The following is a 25642-nucleotide window of genomic DNA, read 5'->3' as shown; positions in this document are numbered from 1 at the left end:
CTCCTAGGCCCTCCACTTACCTTCACTATGGAAACTCCTGAGCCAATGTTCACAAGGAGGTATGGGAAAATGTTAGGGTGGTTAGTCTGAAACCGGAATTCAGGATCAGCATCCTTCTGGTACATGAATGCCTCATGGGGGATATTCTTTAGCACAAAATTACACCCTTTTATCAGGCAAGTCATCACATCTTCCTTATCAACTCTGAAAAGGAAATCAAGCACTGTTTCAAGACATTAGTCCTTAATCTTTTCTCTGTGTGTGTGTGTGTGTGTGTGTGTGTGTGTGTGTGTGTGTGTAGGATACACATAGAGAGATAGGGATAGATGAGTAGCTATATCAATAGATGACAGAGAAAGATGGATAGAAATATAGATAGATGATGGAGATAGATAGCCAGATGGATAGCTAGCTATAAAAGAGAGCCATACTAAATCCTGCTAAGCACTGACCCAATGAACAAATTTCTTAAGAGGTACCCACCCCCGGGGGCAGCTGGGTAGCTCAGTGGATTGAGAGCTAGGCCTAGAAACAGGAGGTCCTAGGTTAAAATCTGTCCTCAGACATTTCCCAGCTGTGTGACCCTGGGCAAGTCACTTGACCCCCATTGCCTAGCCCTGACCACTCTTCTGCCTTGGATCCAATACACAGTATTGACTCCAAGAAGGAAGGTGAGGGTTAAAAAAAAAAAGAGGTACCCACCCCCAAGTGATACCAAGACAAAGGTTTCTGAGAACATAGTTCTGTAGTTTAAGCTTCTGCCCCCTGCCTCTCCATGATGTAGGATCATCAATACAGACAACTTTCCAATATAACGGACTTGGGTACAGATCCTACAAATGATCCCAACTACAGGGGCTGACATCTCTAGGGAACCTCTGGTCCATATGCAGTAGAATCCATTTCTCATCTTTTCTATGTTTTATTTGCAAACAGAAGAACTGCTCTTTCAAATGTCCCCCACATGCTTCAGCTAGATCTCTCAGTTGATGGGGCCAATATTCCCAGGTCCTCCTCTACTCACCTAGTCAAAGGCAAAGGCAAAACATAGCAACTAAATCTTTTGATTTTACCTTTAAATACACCATGGACTATTTCAATGGCTCTTTGAGTTCACTGATTAGGCATTCCCTCCAACAACACAGATTGCAGCCCATTCCTATTATTTGTCCTGTGCAGTTCTCATCCACAGTCTCACGATAAAACCTAAAATGCTGGAGAAAGCCTTCCTCACAGTCTTTTTTTATATTCGGTGGACACCACTGCAGAAGATGGGCTAGCTATCTGTTAACCTTCACTCTTGTCATAGGAATAGGGTCTCAGCAACAGGATAGAGTAATATGTGTATAGCATATATATGCATAGCATATATGTATAAAGGCCTGCCATAATGGTCACTCAGCGATGACATTTTTGGTGACAGCAATTCATAAAACAAAGGAAAAAGTAGTCCTCTATAAGTCCTGTAAGGCCCACTCCCTGCTTTTCATATTCAGAGGGAGAATAGTGGTCAAGTGGAGGAAAAGGCGAAGATGATTTTAAGATTGATACCTTTAGATTTAATCACTGATATCAAAAGATGTCACTAGCAGATCACTAGCCCAGGTTCCCAGATGATGCAGGATCTTTCTCCCTACTCTACAGTTCTTGTACTAAACGGAGTACTTCTAAGACCACCCATTCACCCTTGTTTTCCTATACCTTCATCAGAGACCCCAGTAAGATCAACAAATAAAAAGGGGCCTGTTCCATCCTGTGACCTCCTTGTTCTGTGACCCAGGAAATCTCTGAAGCAAGTTTGGTTCCAAGGTTCCTTATACCTCCTTATGCATCAGCACACCAGACCTAAATGGCACAGGAACCAAGGCTGATGCACAGAAACCACTTGAAAGTGCTAAAAGATGTGGTCCTAGGGATGGGCCCACCAAAGTCACCAATAGGGAGCTGAGGACTTCCTTCAAGTTCTCCCACTAAACTATTAAGGCTTAACAGAATTTCCTTCTTTTTCCATTTTAAAAATATAAACTCTTTAAACCTCTCTTCCAACAAAACCAAATTCCTAGAATCAAATTTTTGTCTCCCTCCAACCCATTTCCACTTACTTTAATCGCAGCTTCTCCTCAATGAGGTCTTTGAATTTATATGCACCCCCTCCTGTTGCCTGAATCACTTTTGTTTCTGTGTTGACAAGATGGTCTTTGATGAAGTCCAGACAGGCTTCAATGTATGTGTTCTCAAATTTAATAAAATGCAGGCGGGCAGTGATCTCCTCTTGGACTGAGATTTCGTAGGGAGGCTCATGCTCTTGTTCAGCATCCTACAGAAAGTGTGAACCATGTATCAGGAATAAAAATGACACAGAGGAGAACTTCTGGACAGTCCTCTAAGGTCTGGAAAGCACTGACCATGTATGATCTTTTCTGCAAAATGGGCACAATGACCACCTGCCCCTCCTAGGTTGGGTGTGGATCAAATGAACTAACACATGGAAGGTGCTTTACAAATCTTAAAGAGATATATCAATGCTAGCCACCATTATTATTGTAATTTTTATTATAGTTATTTCATTGGAGTGTCCCAAGAAGCCTGGAAAATAGGTATTATCATGCCCATTTTACAGATGAAAAAGTTGAAGCCCAAATAAGTCAAGTGATTTGATCAGTCATATAACTAGTAAGCTCCTGGAGTAGGATTTGAACTCAGGCCTTCCTGCCTCTACACCATGCAAGGGATCTTAAGAGATTCATTTCTTCCACGTTTTCTTTTTCTCCACTAAGCTACACACTGTTAAAACAGACAGGACCCTGAAACCTCCAGGACTGAGGTGGGAGGTCGAAGGGGCTTGTGTCTAAAAGGCATCCAGGCCTAACAAGAAATTAAAATATGGAAAGGAGGGTGGCAAAGAGGAGCAGAAGAAAGGCCCACAGGGTCTGAGAGGGAGCTGAGCTGGGAAATGGGGTAAGAAGGCAAGTGAGAAAAGGGGCCAGCATTCAGCATGACACACTGGTGGCCTCCAGTCTGGGCTGCAGACTCAGTAGGACTTCTACATTCTAGCTCCAGACATTGGAAACGGTCATCTTCTATTCAGGAAAGAGGCAGCCCCTCTTCCTCTTGGCTGCAAAATCATTCTCTTTCTTCAAGGTTTCACCCTAAAAACACTTCTGTTAAGCCTCCCCTGACCCCAAGCATCTTGGGGGCCCATACTGTAACTCTCTATTCTTTATTCCCAGAATCCATTAGCTTGCCTGGACAGAATGGAAATTTCATGGAACTCCTTCCTTAGAATCCCAAGGAAAGAGGCCCAGGAACTAGAGCTAGCTCGCACAAGCTGCAGGTTAGGGAGCAGAAAATGTCCAGCATCAGACCAGTCCTGCTTTCCAAGTGGGGGCATGCGGGACACTGCAATGGGACAGCCCAGCTTTGGAGTCTTTACCTTTCCCGAGTGGTCAAAAGATCTCACTCTGGCTACTTTGTGCTGTACAGTTGAATAATAAGCCAATTTGGTTAATGATCCACCTGTGGATAAAAATAGCAAGAACAATTCAGAACCAGGGCAGAAAAGAATCTGTCTCTCGGGCATTCCCAGTACTTTCCCAACAAATGATTCTGTCACAAATAAGAACTGTGCAGGCTGAGTGATGAGTACACATGAGTCTAGTTTCCCTATATTAATCTTCATGTATATCGAAAGCTCTGGGACCAGGATGGCAGCTTCATGAACGCCCCAACCAGGAGATGCAGACTCTGACTGTGACTAGAGAGGGAGAAGGGACAGCAAGTGGTCCCCATCTCGTCTACACTTTCCATCCCTGACTCTAGTATGTGTCATGACAAGGGCCTGCCTGCTTTAAGTTTATGTTTCTCTTTTAAAGTACAAGTAACTTAGCCTGGATAACAGGATATTGCTCCACTTCAGAGCTGAAGACTGAAACTGCCCCCAGCTAAGGAAAACTGAGTCTCCAACTCAGATCCTACTAATGACCTGAAGGAGAGAGCTGATAATGACAATGTTTTCCTTTGAAAAGCTCTACAACCTCGGACCTTCCTCACTGAACTGGCTACCAGTGGTACCAATGTCCCAGCATGCACAGCTGAAGAAATGAGGTGGTTTTTAATGACTCAGAAAGAACTGCTCACCCAAATGACAAGTTTTACTATCACCCTTCAAGAGAAGAATGGAACTATTGTGCTCAAAGGAATAATAAAGTGGAGGAATTCCATGGAGTCTGGAACAACCTCCAGGAAGTGATGCAGAGTGAGAGGAGCAGAACCAGGAGAACATTGTACACAGAGACAAATACACTGTGGTACAATCGAAGGTGATGGACTTCTCCATTAGTGGCAATGCAATATCTCTGAACAATCTGCAGGGATCTAAAAAACACTATCCACAAGCAGAGGATAAACTGTGGGAGTAAAAACACCGAGGAAAAGCAACTGCTTGACTACAGGGGTGGAAGGGACAGGAATGAGGAGAGACTCTAAATGAACACTCTAATGCAAATACCAACAACAGGGAAATGGGTTCGAGTCAAGAACACATGTGATACCCAGTGGAATCATGCACCGGCTATTGGGGGGGGGGGGGGGAGGGAAAGAAAATGATTTTTGTTTCCAATGAATAATGTTTGGAAATGACCAAATAAAATAATGTTAAAAAAAAGAGAAGAATGGAAGCTCCATGAGGAGAGGGACTATTTCATACACTATCCCGAGCACAGGGCACACAGGGCCCATCAAATCCAAAGCAGGATTCCCATAAAAGGTTAGGGATGGGTTGACTGACCCTAGAGAAAGGTAATACTAATGCAGAGTAATCAAAAAAGCAATCAGATGGCAAATTTCAAAACCCCACTTCCCTACGCTGGCAAAAATAAAAGTTAATTTTCATTAAAAATCCTATGCCCAGCAAATTCTGGTAGTTAATTTTGATGGGCTGCAAACTAGGAAGAAGGAGGCTATTCCTGAAATAAACACGACATGGAGAGCAAATAAGATTATCGTCATCTGCTTTCAAGGACAAGTCGTCAACAGCTTCTACTTTGAGACAAAGGGGGAGGGAAGGGGGAGAGAGAGACAGAGGCAAAGAGCATGTGAATGAGCAGGTATGTGCAGGGAGTCCTAGGCTTGAGGAATATCGAAGAGATCCCTGCCAGAGTACTGCCAATGGGGCATTAGCATGACCAGTGGAAGTTGGGAATGAAGGAATGGACTAGATGACCTTCAAAGGTCCCTCCTTGCGATGATTCTATGAACTAAAACCAAAACAGTCGAAAATGACCTACAGAGAAACTGCCTTTTACCCAGAGCACAGAATGGAACAGTAAAACAATCCTTCACAGACTCTCCAGAGGAGCAAGAGCCAGGTGAGCCTGTTGAGTTGTCACCCCACCCCCACTCCCCATTTCCCTCTGGACCATCTGTCCGGCTGGGGAGTCTGTCCTTACGTCAAGCCATGAGGTTCTACTCTCTAATTCTAGCCCAGTGCTCCGAGTTCAGACCTCGGGGACCACGCAGAGCAAAGTTAATCCCTCTCCCACAAAAACACGTCACAGGCTTGGTGATGTTTGCAAATGATTAAATACCTAAAAAGAAAATGGCTCAGAACACATTCAAATTTGACACCAAATGATCCAGGATACATTAAAATATTCTCAGAGTTTGTGTACCATTTCGGTCTCAAAAATGTGTGCCAACACACATTCCCCCAAACAAAACGGTTTCCCTTTATCATTGACTGCCCTCTATCACACAGAGACAGACGGACAGACACACCCACCCACCCATCTCCTCTCCTCTCCTCCAGTAGCTTGTAAGGAGCCAATGGTCTTTGTATCCGCCCTTGCCCAGGGCCACGAACGATGCCTAGCCAAAGTTTCTATGAGTTCATTAAAAGCATTTCTAAGACTTGCCAATTTCATCCGTACTCCTCTGAGTGACGTACAGTCACCGTGTTCTTCAGCCAGGCAAACCAAAGCCGGTGAGAGACCTTCTGCGTGACTATCAATCAAGTCTGGACAGCAGGGATTTGATCCCATCCCTGGCTCTTCCATGTGGTCCCATGATACAGCACATGCCGATCCCAATACTCCCTGGTCACCCTCACGTGACAAGTAAGCCATAGCATTTGAGAAGCGGCTGAATCGAGGCAGTCTTCATACAATGTCGAGCCTTGGAGTGCCGCAAGAAATCTTCCCTATGAAATGGATGGCTCCGGTCCAAGGGGCAGGTGGGTGAGCACTGACAGTCACAAAGGAGGGCAGGGAGTGGGGGACTCACTGAACCCCAGAGCTGGAAAGGACCTCTTCCACAACCCATCTAAAAGCAGAGGGCAAGCTCTGAGCAGTCTGCCTGAACAGCAGGTACTATAAGACATCCTTCCTTAGATCAATGGCCTTTGGGGCCTAGCAGGAGAACCCCCCTCCCATTTCCACAGAGCTGCCCCTCAGATACCAAGAGAGCTTTCTGTCATACCCACCCCCTCCCCACCTCAATCCCCTCTTTTCCAGGTTCCTTCAGCCCGTTCTAGTACAGTCTCCAATCCCCTGACCATGTCTCCCTCCATCAGTGTCCCTGAGAGCTTTCCTCTGGCGTTAAGGCCTCCTTTTTTAAATGATTATACAAGAAAAGAACTTCCAGGCCTGGGTGTCAGTAAGGAAAAAGGGGAACGAGTATTTATTAAGCACCTACTATGTGCTAGGCACTATGCTAAGCACTTCATTAATATTACCTCATTTGATCCCTACAACCCTGGGAGGCAGGTGCAATTAGTAACCCCCTTTTACAGGTGAGGAAACTGAGGTAGCAGAACTGAAGTGACTTGTAAATGGCTGAGGTCAAATCTGAACTCGGGTTTTCTGACTCCAAGCCCAGTATACCAGATGCCTCTACAGGAACACCTTTGCCACACATGGTCTTTACATGTGTGACTCCTATGTGTGGAAGGAAAGAACACACCCCAAGTCTAGTGGGCATGTTTTGTACTGGATGTTCCTATATCTACCTTGGTAAATGCCAAATGAACCCAGTGCCGCAGATGTGGTCTGACCAGTTCTGACTGCTACTGGCTGGGGTGAGCCGGGTGAGCCGAGGCAGCTCCCCGGGAGCCGTCATGCCCTAGGTTCAGGAGTCTTGGGTACTCCTTAGCGTGGTTCCCAGTCTAAGGAAAAGAAGGTAGGGATAACAACTGTTCTGAATATCATCGGCATGGTTAAGACTTTATATCTAGGGACAGCAAGGTGGCCCAGGGGATAGAGCCTCGGGGCTGGAGTTGGGAAGACCTGGGTTTAAATCTGGCCTCAGATACTTCCTAGCTGTGAGGCCCTAGGCAAGTCACCTCACCCAAATTGCCTGGCTCTTTTGGTGTGGGGCTGGGGGCAGGAATGGGAAGGAAAAGAGGTCAACCCGGATCCTAAAACTCTTGGTGCATGAGATGCCAATTGAGGCCCCAGGGATACAACAATCCTAACCAGGGAGATAATGCATATTAAACATATATTAAATTAGATTTTATTGCTATTATTAATGTTTCTGACCCAAGGCAAGGGTTCTGGTAATCTAGGCAAAGCCAGAAGAGATATTAAAGATGACCTAGTCCAAAACCATCTTCTGATGAGAACACGAAGCTGAGGCAGTCAACACACACAGGTAAGAAGGTGATGGGTGTGCTTGTTACTAAGACAGACAGTAAGGGTTTTAAAAAAAATCCTATATGGGACAACTGGGTGGCTCAGTGGATTGAGAGCCAGGCTCAGAGACAGGAAGTCTTGGGTTCAAATTTGACCTCAGACACTTCCCAGCTGTGTGACCCTGAGCAAGTCACTTGACTCTCATTGCCTAGCCCTTACCACTCTTCTGCCTTAGAACCAATACACAGTATTGATTCTAAGACAAAAGGTAAGGGTTTTTAATTAAAAAAAAAAACCCTATATATCTAGGACCAGGAACTCAAAGGATCAGCTTCTACAACTGGGGAGAGAAATCCAATGGGCCTCAATCTGTCTCTTGCCCACTTTTACCTGGGTATGTCTGTTCACTGTCTACAGAGGCAGAAGGGATGGAGAAAGAAAGCCAGAATCAAACCACTCCTCCACCACTGACTACTCTCTCATCACATTTAGATGATTCAGAAAAGCCGCACCAGAAATACTGCCCATCAGAGCCTCAGCTTCAAATCCCCTGCCTTCCTTTGAGCCAGATTGGTGCTGTGATAAACAGAATATCCTGGCTTATCTTTCCTTCTTTTCAAGGAGGTGAATCAACTCAGCTGGCCTTAGTTGAAGAAAATTCAAGTCTTGCCTAGAATATTAGTGATGCTAACTCAGATTGCTTAGAAGTTTGGGTTTTCAGACCCCATAAAAAATGTCTGATATGGAGAAATAGTGGCAACCAATTTTAATGATTCTAGTCAGTGCTGGCTAGCCTGGCTGCTACTGGTTCCCAGAATTCTCAAGTACCCAGCCTGAGCTCGGAATTCACATGGGGGCTCCATTAAGGACTACATTTGTTCATGGCAACAAGCTCAAGAACAATATACATAGGAGGAAGGACTTTTTTTTTAAGAGAGGAAATTAAAAACCAGAACTAAAAATACACTCTTGAGTATGTCTGTTTTGCAAGCCCATACTTCAACTTTGACATTAAGGGGAAGTCTTCATTCCATTCAGTGCCCTCTGTGACTTCTCAGCTACTTATCATCAATCAAATATACTGGATTTCAAACCTTTGTCCTCTAAAGGAAGAGATTAGATGATCTGTTTCTCACAAGGGTCAGTCAGCCAGTAAGTATTTATTAAAAGCACCTACTACGTTATCAGGCACTGAGCTAAGAAACCAGAGAGACAGAAAGGCAAAAAGCAACTCCCTGCCATTGTGGAACTCACAGCTTCATTGGGGGATTGGGAAGGGGGAGCTTCAATTTGTACTTCAGGAACTGTGATTGTCTCAGGATGGCTAGAGATCGTAGACACCTGGGGTAGAGTCTAGGTGCTCATTTGCTCATCAGGTGAATTTTTGTGGGCAGTCCTTTGGTTCTCCAAATTTCTGTTTTCTTCTCTATAAGGGGGGAATAATGCTTGTCAGGCTGACTCACTTGGCTATTGTGAAAAAGGATTTTGTACTCTGTACAGCACTAACTAGAAAACAAGTTGTTATTATTATTCCTTGCCCATTCAAATGAAAAGATCAGAGATTGTAAACTGAAAGGGACCAATCCAGGTATTCAGAACACCCCAGATCCCCAGAACATTGTGCTCAACTGTTCAGCTTGGCGTACCTGGCTAGCACAGATGCACCCTCCTTGGTGGTTTTATGACCTTGCATGAGTATTTGTTATTGGTATTAGCAATCGAAGTGGTTTGATCTATTAGTGGAACATAGGGCTCTTGGAGGGTGAGAGGGTCTCTTTAAGTTTGTCCATCCAAAAGAGATGAAAAATATGAATCTCTCCTCTCATTTTTGTAGAGGTGGGGGCCTACAGGTGAGAAACACTGCATATATTGTCAGACATTGCTGATGTGTTAGTTTTACTAAACTGTACCCCCTTCTTCTTGTCTTTACTGTTTTGTTTTCTGCTATAGAGATGGCTCACTGGGTATGGAAGAGGAGAGGATTAGATTTAGACATGAAAGTAACTTTAAAAAATATATATCAAAAACATTTCAAATAATTTTTACACTCTTCACTTTACAGGTGAGGAAATCAGGATGCAGAGAGTGGAAGAAACTTGCTCAAGGTTCCCTTCCTTGAGCAACAGAACTGAACTGAGGATCCAGGCCTCTTGATTTCCAGTTCAGAGCTGGTTCCAGTAAAGAATCTGAATTCTATTTCGGCACCCTCCACAAGCCTAATTTTAAAAACACTGCTCTATGTGACCTCCCCCTCACCAAAATGCTACAAATGTACAAACCAATGAAGAAATCAAAATGTTCTTTCTGAGCACTTTGTAAAGCATGCTGCTGAAATGCTGATTGTTGAATTGCATTGTCCAATCTGCTCATTGCCCATTGTAATAGAAAAGTAAACTGACTGGAAATGATCACTGAAATGGAGAAGGGAAACTGAGGGGAAACTGCTGTTCTCTGGCTATGACTTGAGAGAGCTGCTACAGGAACCTAAACCTGTTATTGGTAATGGAGGTAGAACAGAGAAATGCTGGGGATGCCACCACACAGGGATACTGGTCCTCAGGGGACTTGCCTACAAGGGAATGCCCTGGGGTTTGCCTATTGATCCCTACTGATTGCTGAAAGGGTCAAACCGGCACAATCCTCTCTGGCCTCCATCAACGCTCTTCTCACACCACCACCAGCACTCCCCACCATCCTCAATGCAGAAAACCAAAAGAGAGGCCAAACTTTGGAGCTGGAGAGAAACGTTTCTAGTTGGGTGGAGCTAAGAAGCACTTCCTTCCTTCTAAGGATACCACCAGCCTTCTAAGAATACATATGCTGTCCACCCAAAGGAATGAATGGATTTCCATTCACTTAAGTGCTGGAAACCCAGCTTCAACTCCCACCATGCTTCTGAAACTGGGCCCTCAAAGGTCACCAATCACCCCAGCAGGCCTGCCAAAATCCAATCCTCATTTCTGAGAACCCTCAAGTGGGTCACTAAGCACAAGTCCTTCCCTCCTCGGCCATGGGAAAGCTTTCCAAGGAGCTGGATCGGGGAGGAGCCAGGGGCTACCTAACCACTCCCGGTGCTGAAGGAAGGAGGCCCACAGGCCATGCCACCGTCTTTCAGGGATCAGTTTCTCACCTTAAGTCAGGGATCTTACACAACCCGGGTTCCTCCTCCTACCTTTCTGGACACCTCTTTGGACTCCTCAAATGCCTCCTCCTCATCTTCCCACCCACTAAATAGGCAAGTTGCTCCAAGTTCAATCATACAGCTTTTGCTACAATTTCTCCATCCTTCTGCTTCCACTCTAGCCTATTTGTAGATGGAACATGTGCTGGGCCCTTCTGTTTGCATGCCCTGTCCTACCCCTCGAAACCAGCTTTCTTCAGAAGAGGCTCCTATTGACTGAGCCAAGCCTAGAGATAGGAGGTCCTGGATTCAGATCAAGTCTCCAATACTTTCTAGCTGTGTGACCCTGGGCAAGTCACTTGACCTCCATTGCCTAGCCCTTACTGCTCTTCTGTCTTGGAACACATACCCAGTATTGATGGTAAGACAAGAAGTTAAAGGTTTAAAAAAAAAAGAGGGATCATTTTGCTAATTCCTCTGGCTTGGCTTCACAGTGTTTAGAGCACAAGACTTGAGAGTCAAATAGAGCAAAGTTCATATCCGACCTCAGACACTGGCTCTGTGACCTTGGGAAAGTCACTCCACCTCTGCCTCACTTTCCTCATCTATAAATTGGGGGCAATAATAGCCTTCACTTTCCAAGGTTGTTGTAAGGATCAAGTAAGGCAATAAATATATTTGTAAAGTGCTTTGCAAACTTTAAAGTGACTTCTGGCATTTAAGGTAAAACATGCTGAATGATAAAGGTTGCCCCTGGAAGGCCTCAGAAACAATGGATCCTAGATGAAGCTTCTGTCATGTTACCTCCAAGTTTTGAAAAGGCAAAGGGGCCGTGGCTCCTGAGTTTTGGACCACCTCTTTATATCAAATCCTCACTCTGGAGCTCGTATCCTGGCCTCAAAAATCTTAGCTGTCCCTTGTCCTGTGGGGCCCTGGCCCAGAATTTCCCCAATTCAGCCTCCTGTTCCGGCTCTGGAGAGTCTGGAGGCTGGTCTAAAGCATATTCAAGGTGTCCTCCCAAATCCCAGGAGCCTAAATCCGCTGCCCCAGTGACAAGTTACTAAACTCATCACAATCAAAAATGGGAAAATGCCCCTGAACGCAAGGGAGCCTCAACATCCCTGCATGGAATTGTCAGCCTCCTCAGGGAGCCTGCCATGATCGCACTCACTATAAGCCACTTCCAATTGCTAGAAATCAGTAACACCAATGGTCTGGCTACTCATTCAGACAAGGTGTTTACAGGATGAGACAATGGACTATTTTTAAACCAGCTACAACAGAAGCAAGCTGACAGGCATTTCTATTTGTTTAATCACTATTCTTACAGTTCCTAAAAAGAGAAAACAAAACCAAACCACATTCAGCTTCTTGGGGGGGGGGGGCTCTGCCATAATCCCCTCCTCCAATTCCACGGATTGGCCCAAGGCAGGCCCCCCCTTTTATATTGACTTCTTAGGGAAGCCCCCCAAAGGAATTCAGGGGGAATGCTCGCCTCTCAGAGGCTTCAGTTTAGGACTCAGCCTCCCTACACCTACTCCTCTCTCAGGTAATCAAGAGGAGGGTTGTTGTTTCTAAAGCAAAGTCAGAGGAGATCAGAATGGGTGCCAGTCTGCAGTGCCTAACCTTCCTCGCTGTTCTGTCACTGTTACGAGCATCTGGAAAAAGGAAATAGCCCCATGCTTAGAAGGGAGAAGAGACCCAAGGCAGAACTTCCCTCCAAAACAGGAAGGCCAGTCAGGGCTTCTGTTCACCAAGGATGGCAGAGAAAGAGCCCAGATAGTGGCATTCCTGATGGCCTTGGGGCTGCTTCCCAGAAGATGAGGGACCCATCCAGAGATTTCCCCTTTAGGAACCAGTGCAAAACTACCCAAACCAGGGAAATGGTGCCCCCTTTGTCCACTCCCTCAACAAAATGGGGATCTCCATTAACCAGCCAGGTCACTCTAAGGCACTGAGATCTTAGTCTTGAGCTCCCCCCAAGGAAGCCCCCACCCCATTGTGAATAGCTGTTCACAATTTCACTGGGGGGAAACCAAGAAGCCAATAAATCAGACAGAAGCCAGCATTTGGCACATAGTAAGTCCTTAACAAATATATGTGGCCTTGAGTGGAGCCTAGAAACTGAGGTCCCCCACCTGCCCAGTGTCATCTGTCCTCTTTACCTTCCCCCCTCCCAAGGAGGGAGAACTAACAGACTGTGAGTAAAGGAATTCTACTCAAAGGAGTTAAATCCTAAAACACAGTTAAATCCTCAGCCTTGAAGGTATAAACTCAGGGGCAACTAAAACTCCACCCCTTTCTGGGGTGCTGCTCCCACAGGACCTGTGTGAGCTACAGGGAAAGGGGAGATCTGTGGCTGGATCAGAGGCTGACAGATCCAGAGCAGGAAGTGGCCTTGGAGGTCATTCATATCTGGGTCAACCCTCTCATTTTACATTTGAGGAAAACTGAGTTCACATGGCTTTAAGTGACTTGCCCAAGGTGATGCAGGTAGTAATTGATGGGAGATTTGGATGGGGGTGGGAGGGAGGTGTTGGAAGTTGAAGAGGAAAGGGATAGTGGCTGGACCAAGGGAGTGGAGGGCTGGGAGGTGAGAATAATAGTGGCTGGGCCCTGGTGGGAAAGGAAGGAGGATGGGTGTGGGGTGAGAAATAGTGGCCAGATTCTAGGAGGGGAAAAGAATATTAGGCCAGGATGGGGGCATGAGGGGGTTAGGGACTGAGGCTGGACAGGAAATGGAGGGATAGAGGGAGTAGAGTGGTTTGGGGGAAGAGGGGGGGACCCTGGAAGAACAGTGGTTAAATCCCAGCCACTAAAGTGATTTTCCTAGCTGACTATGTTGCTCTCCCACTCCATAAACCCCAGAGGCCTCTCATCACCTCTGGGATCAGATATCAAGACCCCAGCTGGGCTGGCCCTGCCCTGAGGCACTTCACTCAGCCCTGATACTCCAGCTCCAAGAGCTCTCCCTCCTCACCTCAGGCTTCCTTAAAGGGTCAGCTCTGATCCCAGAAGCCAGGGCCTCCCCCCATTAAAATGGGAACTCCTGGAGGCCAGAAGCCGCTTCCAAACCAGTAACTAGTCCATAGAAAACACTTAAAAGAACCTCGATGGCTCATTAACCCAGGAGAGATGGGAGGGTGAGGTGGATCTTGGGGCGAAGGGAATAGTGGCTGGAAGCTGGAGAAGGAAGAGGCCTGCAGATTTGGGAGGGGGAGAAAGGAAAGTCGCTGAGGGAGGAGAAAGGGTAGAAGGAATAAAGTGATGGAGGGAGGAATGGCTAGGGAGGTGGGGCTAGCGGCTAAATGGGTGTGTGTGTGAAAGAGTATGGAGTAGGGGGCGGTGAAGGAGGAGGGAATCCAGCCTGGAGGTAATAATGGGTGAAGTAGGGAACTGTGGCTGAACCCGGGGAAGATGGGATAGACCCTGGGTGGGGGGTGGGGGCAGTTTAGGTGGATGGGAAGCGGGGAGGGAGGGGATGAAGAAAGTCCTTGGGAAACGGGAATGACTGGGAGGCAAAGGGCTGGGGGACCCTGGGGGGCAGAGGGAGGGTGAAGAGCTCCCTCCGGGAGGGTGATAAATGACGGTAGGGGAAAGCGAGGGATAAAGTACAAGAACGGGATGAGGAATGAAGGGGCCTGGGTGGGGGTGTGAAGGACCCTGAAGAAAAGAAGCCGCCCCGCCCAGGAGAGGGGAATAAATGACAGGAGAAGGAAGGAGGTAAAGGACGGGGGGCGGAGAGGGGTTCGGGGTGGAGGGCCCTTCCTGCATTCCAGCTGACTGTTGTTTACTTCTTCCCTCCCCCCACCCCACTCGGTCGCCCCCCTCCCGCCGGGTCTCACACGGCCGGGCCAGGCCAGGCCCCGCAGCCTCCTGGGTCTGGTAGTCTCCCGGCCGCCTCTCCAGCCCCGCGGGCAGGGATCGAGGACTACATTTCCCGCCGTGCCTCATTCACCAAGCCCTGAGTGCGGACCCTTGGGATCGGTAGTCCCACGGTGAGTCGGCGGCCAGCCCGGGAGCCGCCGAGAGAACTACAGATCCCATGAGGCCATGCGATTACCCTCCCACTGCTTTCCCCACCTCCCCGCTTCTCCTCCTCTCCCCCGCCCTTCGTCCGTCCCCCACCTCCCCCTAGTTCACCGGTACCGGGGACAGACAGCCACAGTCCCCTCCACTCCGGCCCGCTCCCAGACCCCCCGGCTTCCCCGCTACCTATGTCTATGGCGAAGCGTTTGGCGTTCTCCAGGTTGCGGAAGATCTCGTCGGGCGGGAGGGTGATGCTCTTATCCAGGCTGTCCCCGCTGCTGCCGCTGCCGCTCGCTCCACACTCCGCCATTTTGAATCTGCCTGGCCAGCCTCATCAGCCATGCAGATATATGTGCATATATTTGAATGCTAATAGCCCCACCCCCTTTCCGAATTGTTTATGCTAATGAGCCCTGCCAGGCTCGCTGCCTCCCCTAGCTTTCTTCCTAAAGCCAGAGGCGACTCCGCCTGGTCAGCCTCAAGACTGACTCCGGCCAGCCCTGGGAGAAGGTTTGAAAGGAATTTTTCCGTCTTACTTTGAAAACAATAGAAGGGGACCACCCAGTCAAGTCCTGAAGCACAAGAGAGAAGGAAAGGGACCCACTTAAGTAGAACTAGGATTTGAACTCAGAACCTCTGCCCCCAAAGTAGTCTTCATCTGAGATATACTTAAACCCTTTGCTGTCTTGGTTATCATTCTCTGGAGTCTCTCTGGTTTACCGGTGTTCTTCCTAAAAATTGTCACCTACATCATGACACAATGTTGGAGATGGGTTCAGAGGAGAAGAAAGGATAATATAACTAGCCTTTTTAAGTCTCAGATATAACACCTTTTTTCAGTGCAGTCCAAGACTGAATTTTTTTTGTTTCTATTTTATTTTCTTTGAATTTCATTGCCATCTTTTATTTTTACATCCCCTTGATTTCCAAATATATTCTTCCTCCTCCCCTCTCCAGAGAGCGTTTAGAACACTCTCCCACCTGAATTAATGTAATTATCCAAGGACTGGACAACTAGACAACTGAGTCAATCAATTAAATGTGTAAGGAGGGCAGCAAGATGGCGCAGTGGATTGAGAGCCACATCCAAAGAGGAGAGGTCCTGAGTTCAAATTTGATGTCAGACACCTCCTTATGGTGTGTCCTGGATTGTCCTACATCATTCACTGCATTGCTGCTAGTAGAAAAGTTTATTACATTCAATCATGCCATAATGTATCAGTCTCTGAGTACAAAGTTCTCTTGGTTGGATGCAGGACAATGCAGAGGGACTTAGGAAAAATAATTCTATCCATCTCCAGAGAAAGAACAGCTGGGCTAAGAATGCAAATGGAAACATGATTTATCACTTGTTTATTTGGGTATGTTTTGGGGTTTGAGTTCTATAAGATTATTCACTTACAAAAATGAATAATATGGAAATATGTGTTATGTGATAATATATGTATAATCCAGATTGTTTTATTTTTTAATTCCATTTTTTATCTTTTTCCATGGTTACATGATTTATTTTCTCTCCCTCCCGGAGCCAACAAGCAATTCCACTGGGTATAACCCAGTTTGAATGGCTTGTCAGCTGGAGGAGGCAAGAGGAAAGAAGGGAGGGAGACAATATGGATCCTATGACTTTGGAAAACTTATGTGGAAATTTGTTATTAAAATAAAAAATTCAATTAAAAAAATCTTCTCCAGCACCACAGTCTGAAAGGGTTGATTTTATGGCATTCAGTTTTCCTTATAATCCAATCAATTCTGGGGGGAAAAAACAAACAAACAAGCATAGCTTAGCTTTGACTTTACAGACCTGTGTGATGTCTCTGCTTTTTAATATGCTGTCCAAATTTTCCATAGCTCTCCTTCCAAGGAGTAAAGTGTCTTTTAATTTCATGGTTGCAGTCACTGTTTGCAGTAATCTTTGAGTCTGAGACTATAAAATCTGACACTGCTTTCATTTCTTCTCCCTCTGTCTGCCAGGAAATGATGGGACCAGTTGCCAAGATCTTAATTTTTTTTTTTATATTAGCCTTCAAGCCAGCTTTTGCACTCTCCTGTTTCACCCTCATTGAGAAGCTTCTTAATTCTTCTTGCAGTCTAGTGAAAAGGACTTTTTTTAAAAATTCAATTGAGTCTATTGACCTGAAGTCAAAGTCAATCAAAACTTCCTTCTCCAAACAAAATGCCTGGGTTTTTGTTTTGGGGTTTTTTGTGTTTTTTTTTCAGCTGACTGGATATCTAGAAGTCTAGTGTAAACAGGGCCTGAATCAACACTCTGATGGTTGGGGCACAGTTCCCATTCATTCTTTAAAAAGATCAATCAATCAAGAAGCATTTATTAAGTGCCTACAAGGATGAACACCTGCCCCTTGGCCCTATGCTGAAGGAAGATCAAAGAGGAGAATAAAACAAGGCAAAAACAGTCAGAATACTGGAGCTATCTTTTGACATTTATAGCAAACTTTTCTTACAATATCCTACTCAGCAGGCAGTCTAAGTTTCATGAGCTCCATTTTAAGGATGAGAAAACAGAGGTCCAAAGGAAGGCAGTCTGGTGCAGTGGAATTTGAACTGGATTATGAGTCAGTGGATTAAGATTTTAGTCCTGATTCTGACTTCCTTCACTGATTCCTAGTCTGCCCTGGGGGAAAGAGGGAAGGAAGGGACAGATGGAGAGAGTTTGGAGGATGAAGGGAGCAGAGAAAGAGATGGAGGGAGCTGAGAAAGAAGGGAGGGAGGGAGAAGAGAAGGAAAGAAGAAAGAAGGAAAAAAAGAGAAAGAAAGGAGGAAAGAGGGAGAAAGAAAGAAAAGGAGGAGGGAAGAAAGAGGATGGAGGAAAGAAGGAAAGGAGAAAGAGAGGGAGGAATGAGGGGAGAAAAGAAGGAAGAAAGGAAGAAGGAGAAAATGGAAGGAAAAGATAGGATGCTGGGCCAACAGTCCAAATTTTTATCCTTTCTTTAAAACCAACTTACTATATAATCTTGGGCTACTCCCTTTTTTGGCCATATATAATTTTTATTTTCATTTTCTGTATGATAAAGGGATTTATCTAGATGATTTCTAGAGTCCTTTCCTACTCGGATAGTTCAAGTCAGTCTAATTTCCAGGTTGGGGAACATAGTACAATAGAAAGAAAGCTGACTTTGTAGTCCTCCAAGGATTGGCTCTCTGGTTTCTGTATCACCTTGGCCAAGTCTCTTCCCTATCTGCACATCAATTTTCTCCACTGTGAAATCAGGGAATTCAATGAACCTCTGAGTTCTTGATAAAATTCAGTTTTTATTATTACACTCCTCTCTGAGGCTTCTAATGTATGATTCATTGGGTCACTGGTTGGGCACAAGACAAAGCCTACTGGTGTAGAGACAGTTGTCTTTCCTCTCTCTGTAGTTCCCTTATTCAGCAGGGAGTCTTCTCCCCATTGACCCCCTTTCCTGCTATTTCATATGGCTATTCCAAGCCACATGCCCATTACCCCCAGCACAGGTAACTGTTAACTTCTAGAATTTGAAGTTAAGTCTTAGAATGAGAATTTGGAAAATGTAAGATCAATGCTAGATCCTTCTTCCTGGTGACGTTCCTCCTTTCCTCTAGATCCTCCATCACTCTTGGCTTCTGCTACTTCGAGTTTCTATCCCATCCACAATCTATGGTTTCATCAATGAAGGAGCCCCTTCCACCAGGAAACTTGTTTATTATAAAATCCCAGAAAATTGCTCAGTTTTGAACCCATGTTTTCTTGGAGCCAGCGCTCCATCCTCTAAGCCAGGATGCCTCTGTCTCCTGTCCCCTGAAAGCATGGTACCTGGAAAAGATTTGCTGGCTCTATAATCTGTCAGGTGGTTAGTTGGTCAACAAACACCCATTACTCTCTTTATAACCAAAGTAAGTAGACAATGATAAAGAATTGTGCTCATTGCTTGTCAGAGAGGCAATGAACTCAATGTACAGAATAAAACATTTTGGGCCATGGCCAATGTGGGATTTGTTTTGCTTAACAAAGCATATTTGTTACATGGGCTTTCTTTTTCTTTTTCAGTAATACAGAGGTAGGAGAGAGACACAATAACTGCTAGGCAATTCAAAATTAAAATTTAACGTAATGAAGGAAGGAAGGAAGGAAGGAAGGAAGGAAGGAAGGAAGGAAGGAAGGAAGGAAGGAAGGAAGGAATGTAAGCACTTAATAGTTGGGCAGCTAGATAGCCTAATAGGTAGAGTGCCAGGCCTAGAGTCAGGAAGATTGAAGTTCAAATCCAACCTCAGATAGAGTAATTATGTGACTCTGAGCAAGTTACTTCACCCTATTAGCCTCAGTTTTCCCATCTGTAAAATGAACTGGAAAAGGAAAATGCAAACTACTCCAGTATCTTTGCCAAGAAAACTCCAAATGGGGTAATAAAGAATCAGACATGATGATAACTTAAATATGAGGAAAGGCAAAAAACAAAATTTCTGTCCTTGATATACTCACATTCTATTGGGGAAGAAAACAGGCAGAAATCATACATCAAAATTCTAAATGGTATAATAAAAGGTAAACTTGGAGGAAAGTCAGTGGTTCCAGAGGACCCAAGTTCAAATTCTGTCATTTTTTTCTTTCCTTGGCCTCAGTTTCCTTGCCTATAAAATAGGAAGAGGTTGGACTAGATGGTCTCAGAGGTTCATTCTTTCCTCTTCTAAGTCTGTGAACCTAAACTAGCAAGCTCCCTGAGGATAGTCAATATTACCAGCTCTCTATACTTACTATAAGACTCTAGCTTAGGCTCTTGTATGATTGAAAATCTATTAATTATTATTGAGATTTAATTTTAATTTTTATACTCTGCATACAGTAAGTGCTTAATCTGACATGGGCACGGTACCCCCAGAAATCCAGGTGAACTATTGTCAGGGGAACTCCCTTGTTTTTCCTGACTCTGAGCCTGAAAACACCCAATGACCCCTCTAGGGTCCTGAGATGACTATCTTCCTTTGATCGTCCTCTAGATGGACAGAAAGATGCACCTTCAGGCCACACCTTGATCCTATCAGACATCTGTTTGTCCCCTAAAACTAAGGAATCTTTATGTCCCCAGGGAGACCCCAGTAGGATCACCCCACCTCATGCCTGAGTGACTCGCTTGTAAAAAAATGTATAAAATCCCCAGAACTGATGTTATCGGGGGACAGTCTCTCCATCCATGCTGTCCCCATGGGGGAACAGCCTTTCCTTTCATGCTGTCCTCCCAGGGAACTGCTCCCCATCTTGCTGTTCTACCTTGCTATCCTCCTGGCCACTCTCAACATTACTTTCTAAATTAATAAATCTCTTTTTGTTTTTAAGCTAAGATTTGGAGTCATTGCATGCTTGCAAAAGGCATCCTTCCCAAACCCCAAAAGGTTATCCTTCCGGCCCATAACAAATCAATGTTGAATTTTAAAGAAAGGGAATAGGAAGAAAGCCCTGCACTCATTCCATACAATTTCTACAGGAGAAACATGAACAAATATTTATTTTTCAGTCTTGTGACCCAAATCTAGGATTTCCTTGATTCCTTGAAAAGGGAGCTCCTTTTACCAAAGCAGGCAAGCCTAAAATAGAGAGGTTAAGTAACTTCCTCAAAATCATATAGCTGGTATTTTGTGAGAGGCAGAACTTGAACCAACATTCCAGGAGACTGAGCCTGATTCATTAGTCCTTACACCATGATGCTTCTCAGAGGACAAGTATTTTGGAGAAATAGCAACTCAGATCTAAATCTAGTCCTGCTGCCTTAATTTTAAAGTGATTGATAGCTACATGACTCAGTGGATAGAGTGACAGGCCTGGAGTCAGGATGACCTCATTTCAAATTTGATCTGGGATTCATCCTTCCTAGTTGTGTGACCTTGGGCAAGTCACTTAAGTCCCCCTGCCTAGCCCTTGCTTGCCCTTAGGTCTTACAGTTATTACTAAGATAGGAATAAAGGTTTAAAAAAATTAAAGTGATTAACTGCATTCCATAGCCTAAATTCCAAATTCCGGGATCAACAGTGACTTCCTGCTTTGATTCAGGTGTCTAGAACCTCTCACTTTCAAAGGGAAAAAGGAGGAAGGAAGGAAGAAAGGAAGGAAGGAAATATTCTGTTTTCTACTCAAGGCAAACTTTTCTAAGTACAAAATAGGCAACAACTATGTTTTAGCTTCCCAGATTCATAAATCCCAAGGAAACAACACAGAAAAGGAGCTTAGGTATTTGCCTCTAGTCTAGGGTGTCTTAACTAGGTGTCTGCAAACCTATACTCTTACTAAGTGCAATTGGATAGGTTGTTGCATGAAAGCCCTGGGGGTATGGATAAGGCAAAAGGAAAAAAAAAACATCATTTCTGCTCTTACCTGGGAAACCTGTGAAAGTCAAATGACCCCTTTGCAGAGTTTTAAGACAAGATGAAATGAAATAGAGAGAGAGATAGAAAGATAGATAGACAGACAGATAGATAGACAGATAGATAGTGTTAAATTTATGGTTGGACTGAATAGATTTAGTTGGTCACCAGGGATTTAATTACTAAATCCCAAAAATGAATTACTAAAGTAAAATGAAATTTATGGTAATTTATTTTACAATAGAGGGAGGAAATTAAGGAAGAGAGAAAAGGAGAGAGAAAGAGAGAGAGAGAGAGAGAGAGAGAGAGAGAGAGAGAGAGAGAGAGAGAGAGAGAGAGAGAGAGAGAGAGAGAGAGAGAGAGAGCGCTCCGGCTTCCTCTGAGCCAGGTAGCAATTCTAAGGCCCCAGCCAAGGGAAAGGAGGCTGACACCTCCAGAAGGCCAAGGAAAGAAGTCAGCCTTTACACTCACCACATGTCAGTTCAATCAGCAAGATTCTTTATTGGCCATCAACTCCAGCAGGCTCCACTCAGAGTGTGTCTCTTTCAAACTCCAAGTGTCTGTCTTCACTCCAAGTCTCTCTTCACTGCAAGTGTATCTATATGTGTCTCTGCTTTCACTTTTAAAGACCTTTTTTCTCTTGTGTCACTTCCCCTAACTTTTTATATCTACCAATCACAGCTCCACTCCAGGACTGCCCACTCTTTCACACGTGGGTCACAGACCTCCCACTCAATGTATGAAATGGGTGTTCATGCCTTTTTGTGGTTAAAATCCAAATATTGTGCTTACATTTTGGGGTATTAAAATCTAAAAATAGACAGGAGATTACAATTTAATCTTCACAATGAAGGAAGAGCTAAGTACCTTCATTGTGACAATCAGGGGAGAGCCAAATCCAATCTTCAGGATAGATAGATAGATAGATAGATAGATAGATAGATAGATAGATAGAGATAGATAGACAGACAGACAGACAGACAGGCAGACAGGCAGGCAGACAGACAGGCAGACAGGCAGATAGATAGATAGATAGATAGATAGATAGATAGATAGATAGATAGATAGACAGACAGACAGGCAGACAGGCAGACAGACAGACAGGCAGACAGGCAGATAGATAGATAGATAGATAGATAGATAGATAGATAGATAGATAGATAGATAGATAGATAGATAGATAGACAGACAGACAGGCAGACAGGCAGACAGACAGGCAGGCAGACAGACAGGCAGATAGATAGATAGATGATAGATACGATAGATAGAGATAGATAGACAGACAGACAAACAGACAGACAGGCAGACAGGCAGGCAGACAGGCAGATAGATAGATAGATAGATAGATAGATAGATAGATAGATAGATAGATAGATAGAAATAGACAGACAGACAGACAGATAGATAGAGTTGATGGATGCATAGGTAGAGATGATGGATAAAGAGATATAGATAGATAGACATAGATGATGGATGGACATAAACAGAAATTATAGATGGATAGCTGGGTAATTAAGATGGATAGATGAATGCTAGTAGATGGATGTTAGACATATATGCATAGATGGAGCTATAGATATCAATATATATGTATATAGAGAGAAGCTATTTTAGATTTAAGAGATAGCTTTATAATATACTTAAGGTTCACAGCCCACTGCCTCCCCATTGATCTTATGTGATAGGTTTCACCATTTAATAGGGTAAGAACATTTTGGATCTAACTGGAGACCTTGCCCCAGGTCATATAGCTATTAAACCACTAGCACCATCCTTTGAACCCTGCTCTTGATGAATCCAATGCCCTTCCTGGGAATGCCAGGTTTATTTCTTGTTCCTAAGGTGCTGCTGGTGAATGTCTGTTCTATTCACTTGATTATAGGAGGAATTAGGGATGGAAATCAGGATTCGGGTTGACAACTTGCTTTGCATGTACCCTCCCCCACTCTGATTTAGTAAGGTTTCTGATAAAGTCTATTAACTTCCTTGTTCTCATAAAAGAACCAACTGGGCATGATTAACAGGGTCTATTGCTTCTTTTCCTTCCCCCTAGTTAATATCTCCCACCCCTCTTCAAGAGTCACTGATGGGGGAAGGTAGGTAGCACAGTGGTTAGAGGCAAACCTGAAGACCAGAGAAGCTGGGTTCCAATCTGTCCTCAGACACTTCCTGGCCCTGTGGCCCCAGGTAAACTATTTAACCCTGATTGCTTAGCCCTTGCTGCTTTTTTTGTCTTAGAATTCCAAGTACTAAGACTGGAAGGTAAATGTTTCCTTTTTAAAAGTTTCAGAGTTTAAGAGCTGCTGCCTCTCCCAATCAGTTTTCCCACCAGAGAGAAACCAACAAAACACTGTTCAGACTGACCATAAAGATTTATTTGCATTTCCAACATGCAGACCTTTTCTGCATGCCGTCCAATGACAGCTTTGAACGCTGATTACAAATTCCATGCCCTCCACATAGGGCAACATCAGGATCCTTTTAGGAGCATAACAGAGAGACAATTTCCCTCCCTTTTATTATCCCGCCCTTAGTAAGGTACCAAGCCCCACCCCTGAAATATAATTTGTACAGTAGCCTTTCTGGGAAAGGCTTCCAATAAATACATCCATCATAAAACCAACATTAGTCGTTACTTTCTTTCCTATGAGGATATGCACTGGGTAGTGCCTTTACAAAAGGCATCACTAGTCCATCTGCCCCCAGCCCTGTACACTCTACCTGAAATTGACACATGCTCTGAAGAATGTCCTCTACTGTTGGATGGTCCTGTGCGGGAGCAGCATTTTTCTCAGCATGCTCCTGCATGTAATACCAAAATTCTAGGACCCTTCTTGGTGCCAATGTGGACAAACTTCTTGGAAGTTACTATTGCTGGGGTACAGACCAATACAATACAACCTTAATCAGGTTAAACAATTAATATCAAGCCCTCTTCACAGAAGAATGGCCGAAAGTCAAAGACATCCCTCAGGGAACATTACTTTACATTCTTTTAGAATGGCCCTCTCTCTGGCCCAATTGGCTGGGCTAGGAGAATCAATATCCTTCAGGGAGAAGGAAAAAAACAAAAACAGAGCACTCGGTGCTCAATAAAAGAAAGGGAGAAAGCATTTTGCTCTACATTCTAGAGGAGCCAGAGACTTGGGAAGCAAGTCTGGATTTTCCTCTGGATCAAATAAACACGAGTCCCTGGCATCCAGAGTCCTCCTGGTCCTACCAGGGTCGCCAGAGGTTACTGCCAGAAGGTGACTGTCGAGGGGCTGGCTTGGTCAAGGCAGCAGGGGGCAAGGGAGAAGAGGAAGGTGGCTTCAAGTCTTGAAGAGTGGTCAGGGATGCCTGGGGTCTCTGGAAGTGATAAAGCAGCTTCATCTGGGTGTCTGTGTTGGCCGAGTGCAAGGTCAGGAACTGGACCGCCTCTTTGAGGCACCAAGAGTAGCCCTCGCTGTAGTCCTGTTGCAAGGTCTTAGGGCAGGATGCAAAAGCTGAAAGGGAAGGAGAAAGGGAGAGGGATGATTAGACTGGAGGTACGTGAATCAGAAGATCACAAACTCAAGGAGCAGGGGTTTAAGAGCTGGAAGGGGCTTAGAGACCTTCGAGCCCGCCAGCCTGCCTCATTTTACCAAGGAGGAAGCTCAGGTTCTGAGGGCAAGTGCCTGGACCAGTCAGCGCCGGTCAAATTCAGCACCGCTCGCACTAAGAAAACCAGGAGAATGGGGAATAAGGGCGACAGGAAATACTCACCTTTACTGTGCTTCAGGTAGCTGACGGTCATCTCCAGGATGTCAGCCTTCTCCAGCTTGGAGTTGGGCTGGTGTCTCTGGAACTCCTTCTCCAGCAAGAGTTTCAGCTGTTCAATGCTGCTGTTGATCCGGTCCCGGCGCATCTTCTCCACCACCGGCTTCCTCAGCTGTTGAGGGAGAAGGGGAAAAGAGAGGGGTCTGAGTGGACCGCTTCTCATCCAAGGATTGGGAAATCAGATTCCCTGCCCAGGGCTGCCTGCCGCCGGTCAGCCTCTGTAGGTGGGGGATACTTACTCGGTTTTTCTCCTTGGGAGTAAGGATATCCATCGAAATAGCGTTGGGGGCCATGGCTTGGGGAAGGATGCTGGGGATTAGTGGCCGAGCTGCTTCCTCCCGGGTTTAGAATCCTATCGGATGCAGAGCCCGTGAAAGAGTGGCCTCTATTTATAGCCCCAGGGCTGCATACAAATGCATGGGGCCTGAGGTCTTCCGAGGTTCCCACACTCCCCGGCCAATCCATGCCTTTGGAAGGACAAAGGAGAGAGCATCTATTACGGCATGGTAAATTGGTTGTGAATTGCCTGGGGAGTAATGACTGCTCCCAGAGGAGCAGGTGGACTGAGGAGGCCGCTGGACAATAGAACTCAGCTTTGGCGGGATGGGCCGGGACTGTGGGAAAGCGTGGGCCATCATTTTAATTACTGCAGGGCCCCAAGTTGGGAGCTGAACATCTCAATATGTCGCCTTTTCCCAGGCCTGGGGAAGCTGCCGAGAAGGCTAAA

General features: G+C 45.2%; 2 protein-coding genes and 1 long non-coding RNA gene across 4 annotated transcripts in view; 1 reads left to right on the top strand and 2 right to left on the bottom strand.

Annotated features, from left to right (window-relative positions):
• PANK4 (pantothenate kinase 4 (inactive)) overlaps positions 1–15121 on the bottom strand; it is a 44713-nt gene extending 29592 nt beyond the window's left edge. Inside the window, exons 1-4 of one of the 2 annotated variants that reach the window (XM_001366399.4) lie at positions 14965–15121; positions 3434–3516; positions 2103–2317; positions 21–204 (exon numbers count right to left, since the gene is read on the bottom strand). In XM_001366399.4, the coding sequence (XP_001366436.1) occupies positions 21–204; positions 2103–2317; positions 3434–3516; positions 14965–15088 (606 nt within the window). In that variant the 5' untranslated portion in view covers positions 15089–15121. Of the gene's footprint in view, positions 1–20; positions 205–2102; positions 2318–3433; positions 3517–14594; positions 14725–14964 lie in introns of those variants that run through there. The other variant, XM_056795977.1, reaches the window with a different exon arrangement.
• Positions 5789–11437, top strand: LOC103095308 (uncharacterized). The gene is made up of 3 exons (XR_001622441.2): positions 5789–6229; positions 7541–7647; positions 9691–11437. It is a non-coding gene; the product is annotated as an uncharacterized LOC103095308 (long non-coding RNA).
• Positions 15122–23470: 8349 nt separating the features above from the next.
• LOC100027928 (transcription factor HES-5) lies at positions 23471–25323 on the bottom strand. Its single transcript, XM_001378049.4, has 3 exons — positions 25155–25323; positions 24862–25027; positions 23471–24602 (listed from the first exon to the last, which is right to left on the bottom strand). Exons 1-3 carry the CDS (start codon positions 25206–25208, stop codon positions 24334–24336), a joined length of 489 nt encoding a protein of 162 aa, XP_001378086.1. The 5' UTR covers positions 25209–25323; the 3' UTR covers positions 23471–24333.
• Between the last annotated feature and the right edge of the window lie 319 nt (positions 25324–25642).

The sequence above is a fragment of the Monodelphis domestica genome, chromosome 4 (genome assembly GCF_027887165.1).
Source record: "Monodelphis domestica isolate mMonDom1 chromosome 4, mMonDom1.pri, whole genome shotgun sequence".
NCBI lineage: Eukaryota > Metazoa > Chordata > Mammalia > Didelphimorphia > Didelphidae > Monodelphis > Monodelphis domestica.
This window is presented reverse-complemented; position numbering and strand designations above follow the sequence as displayed.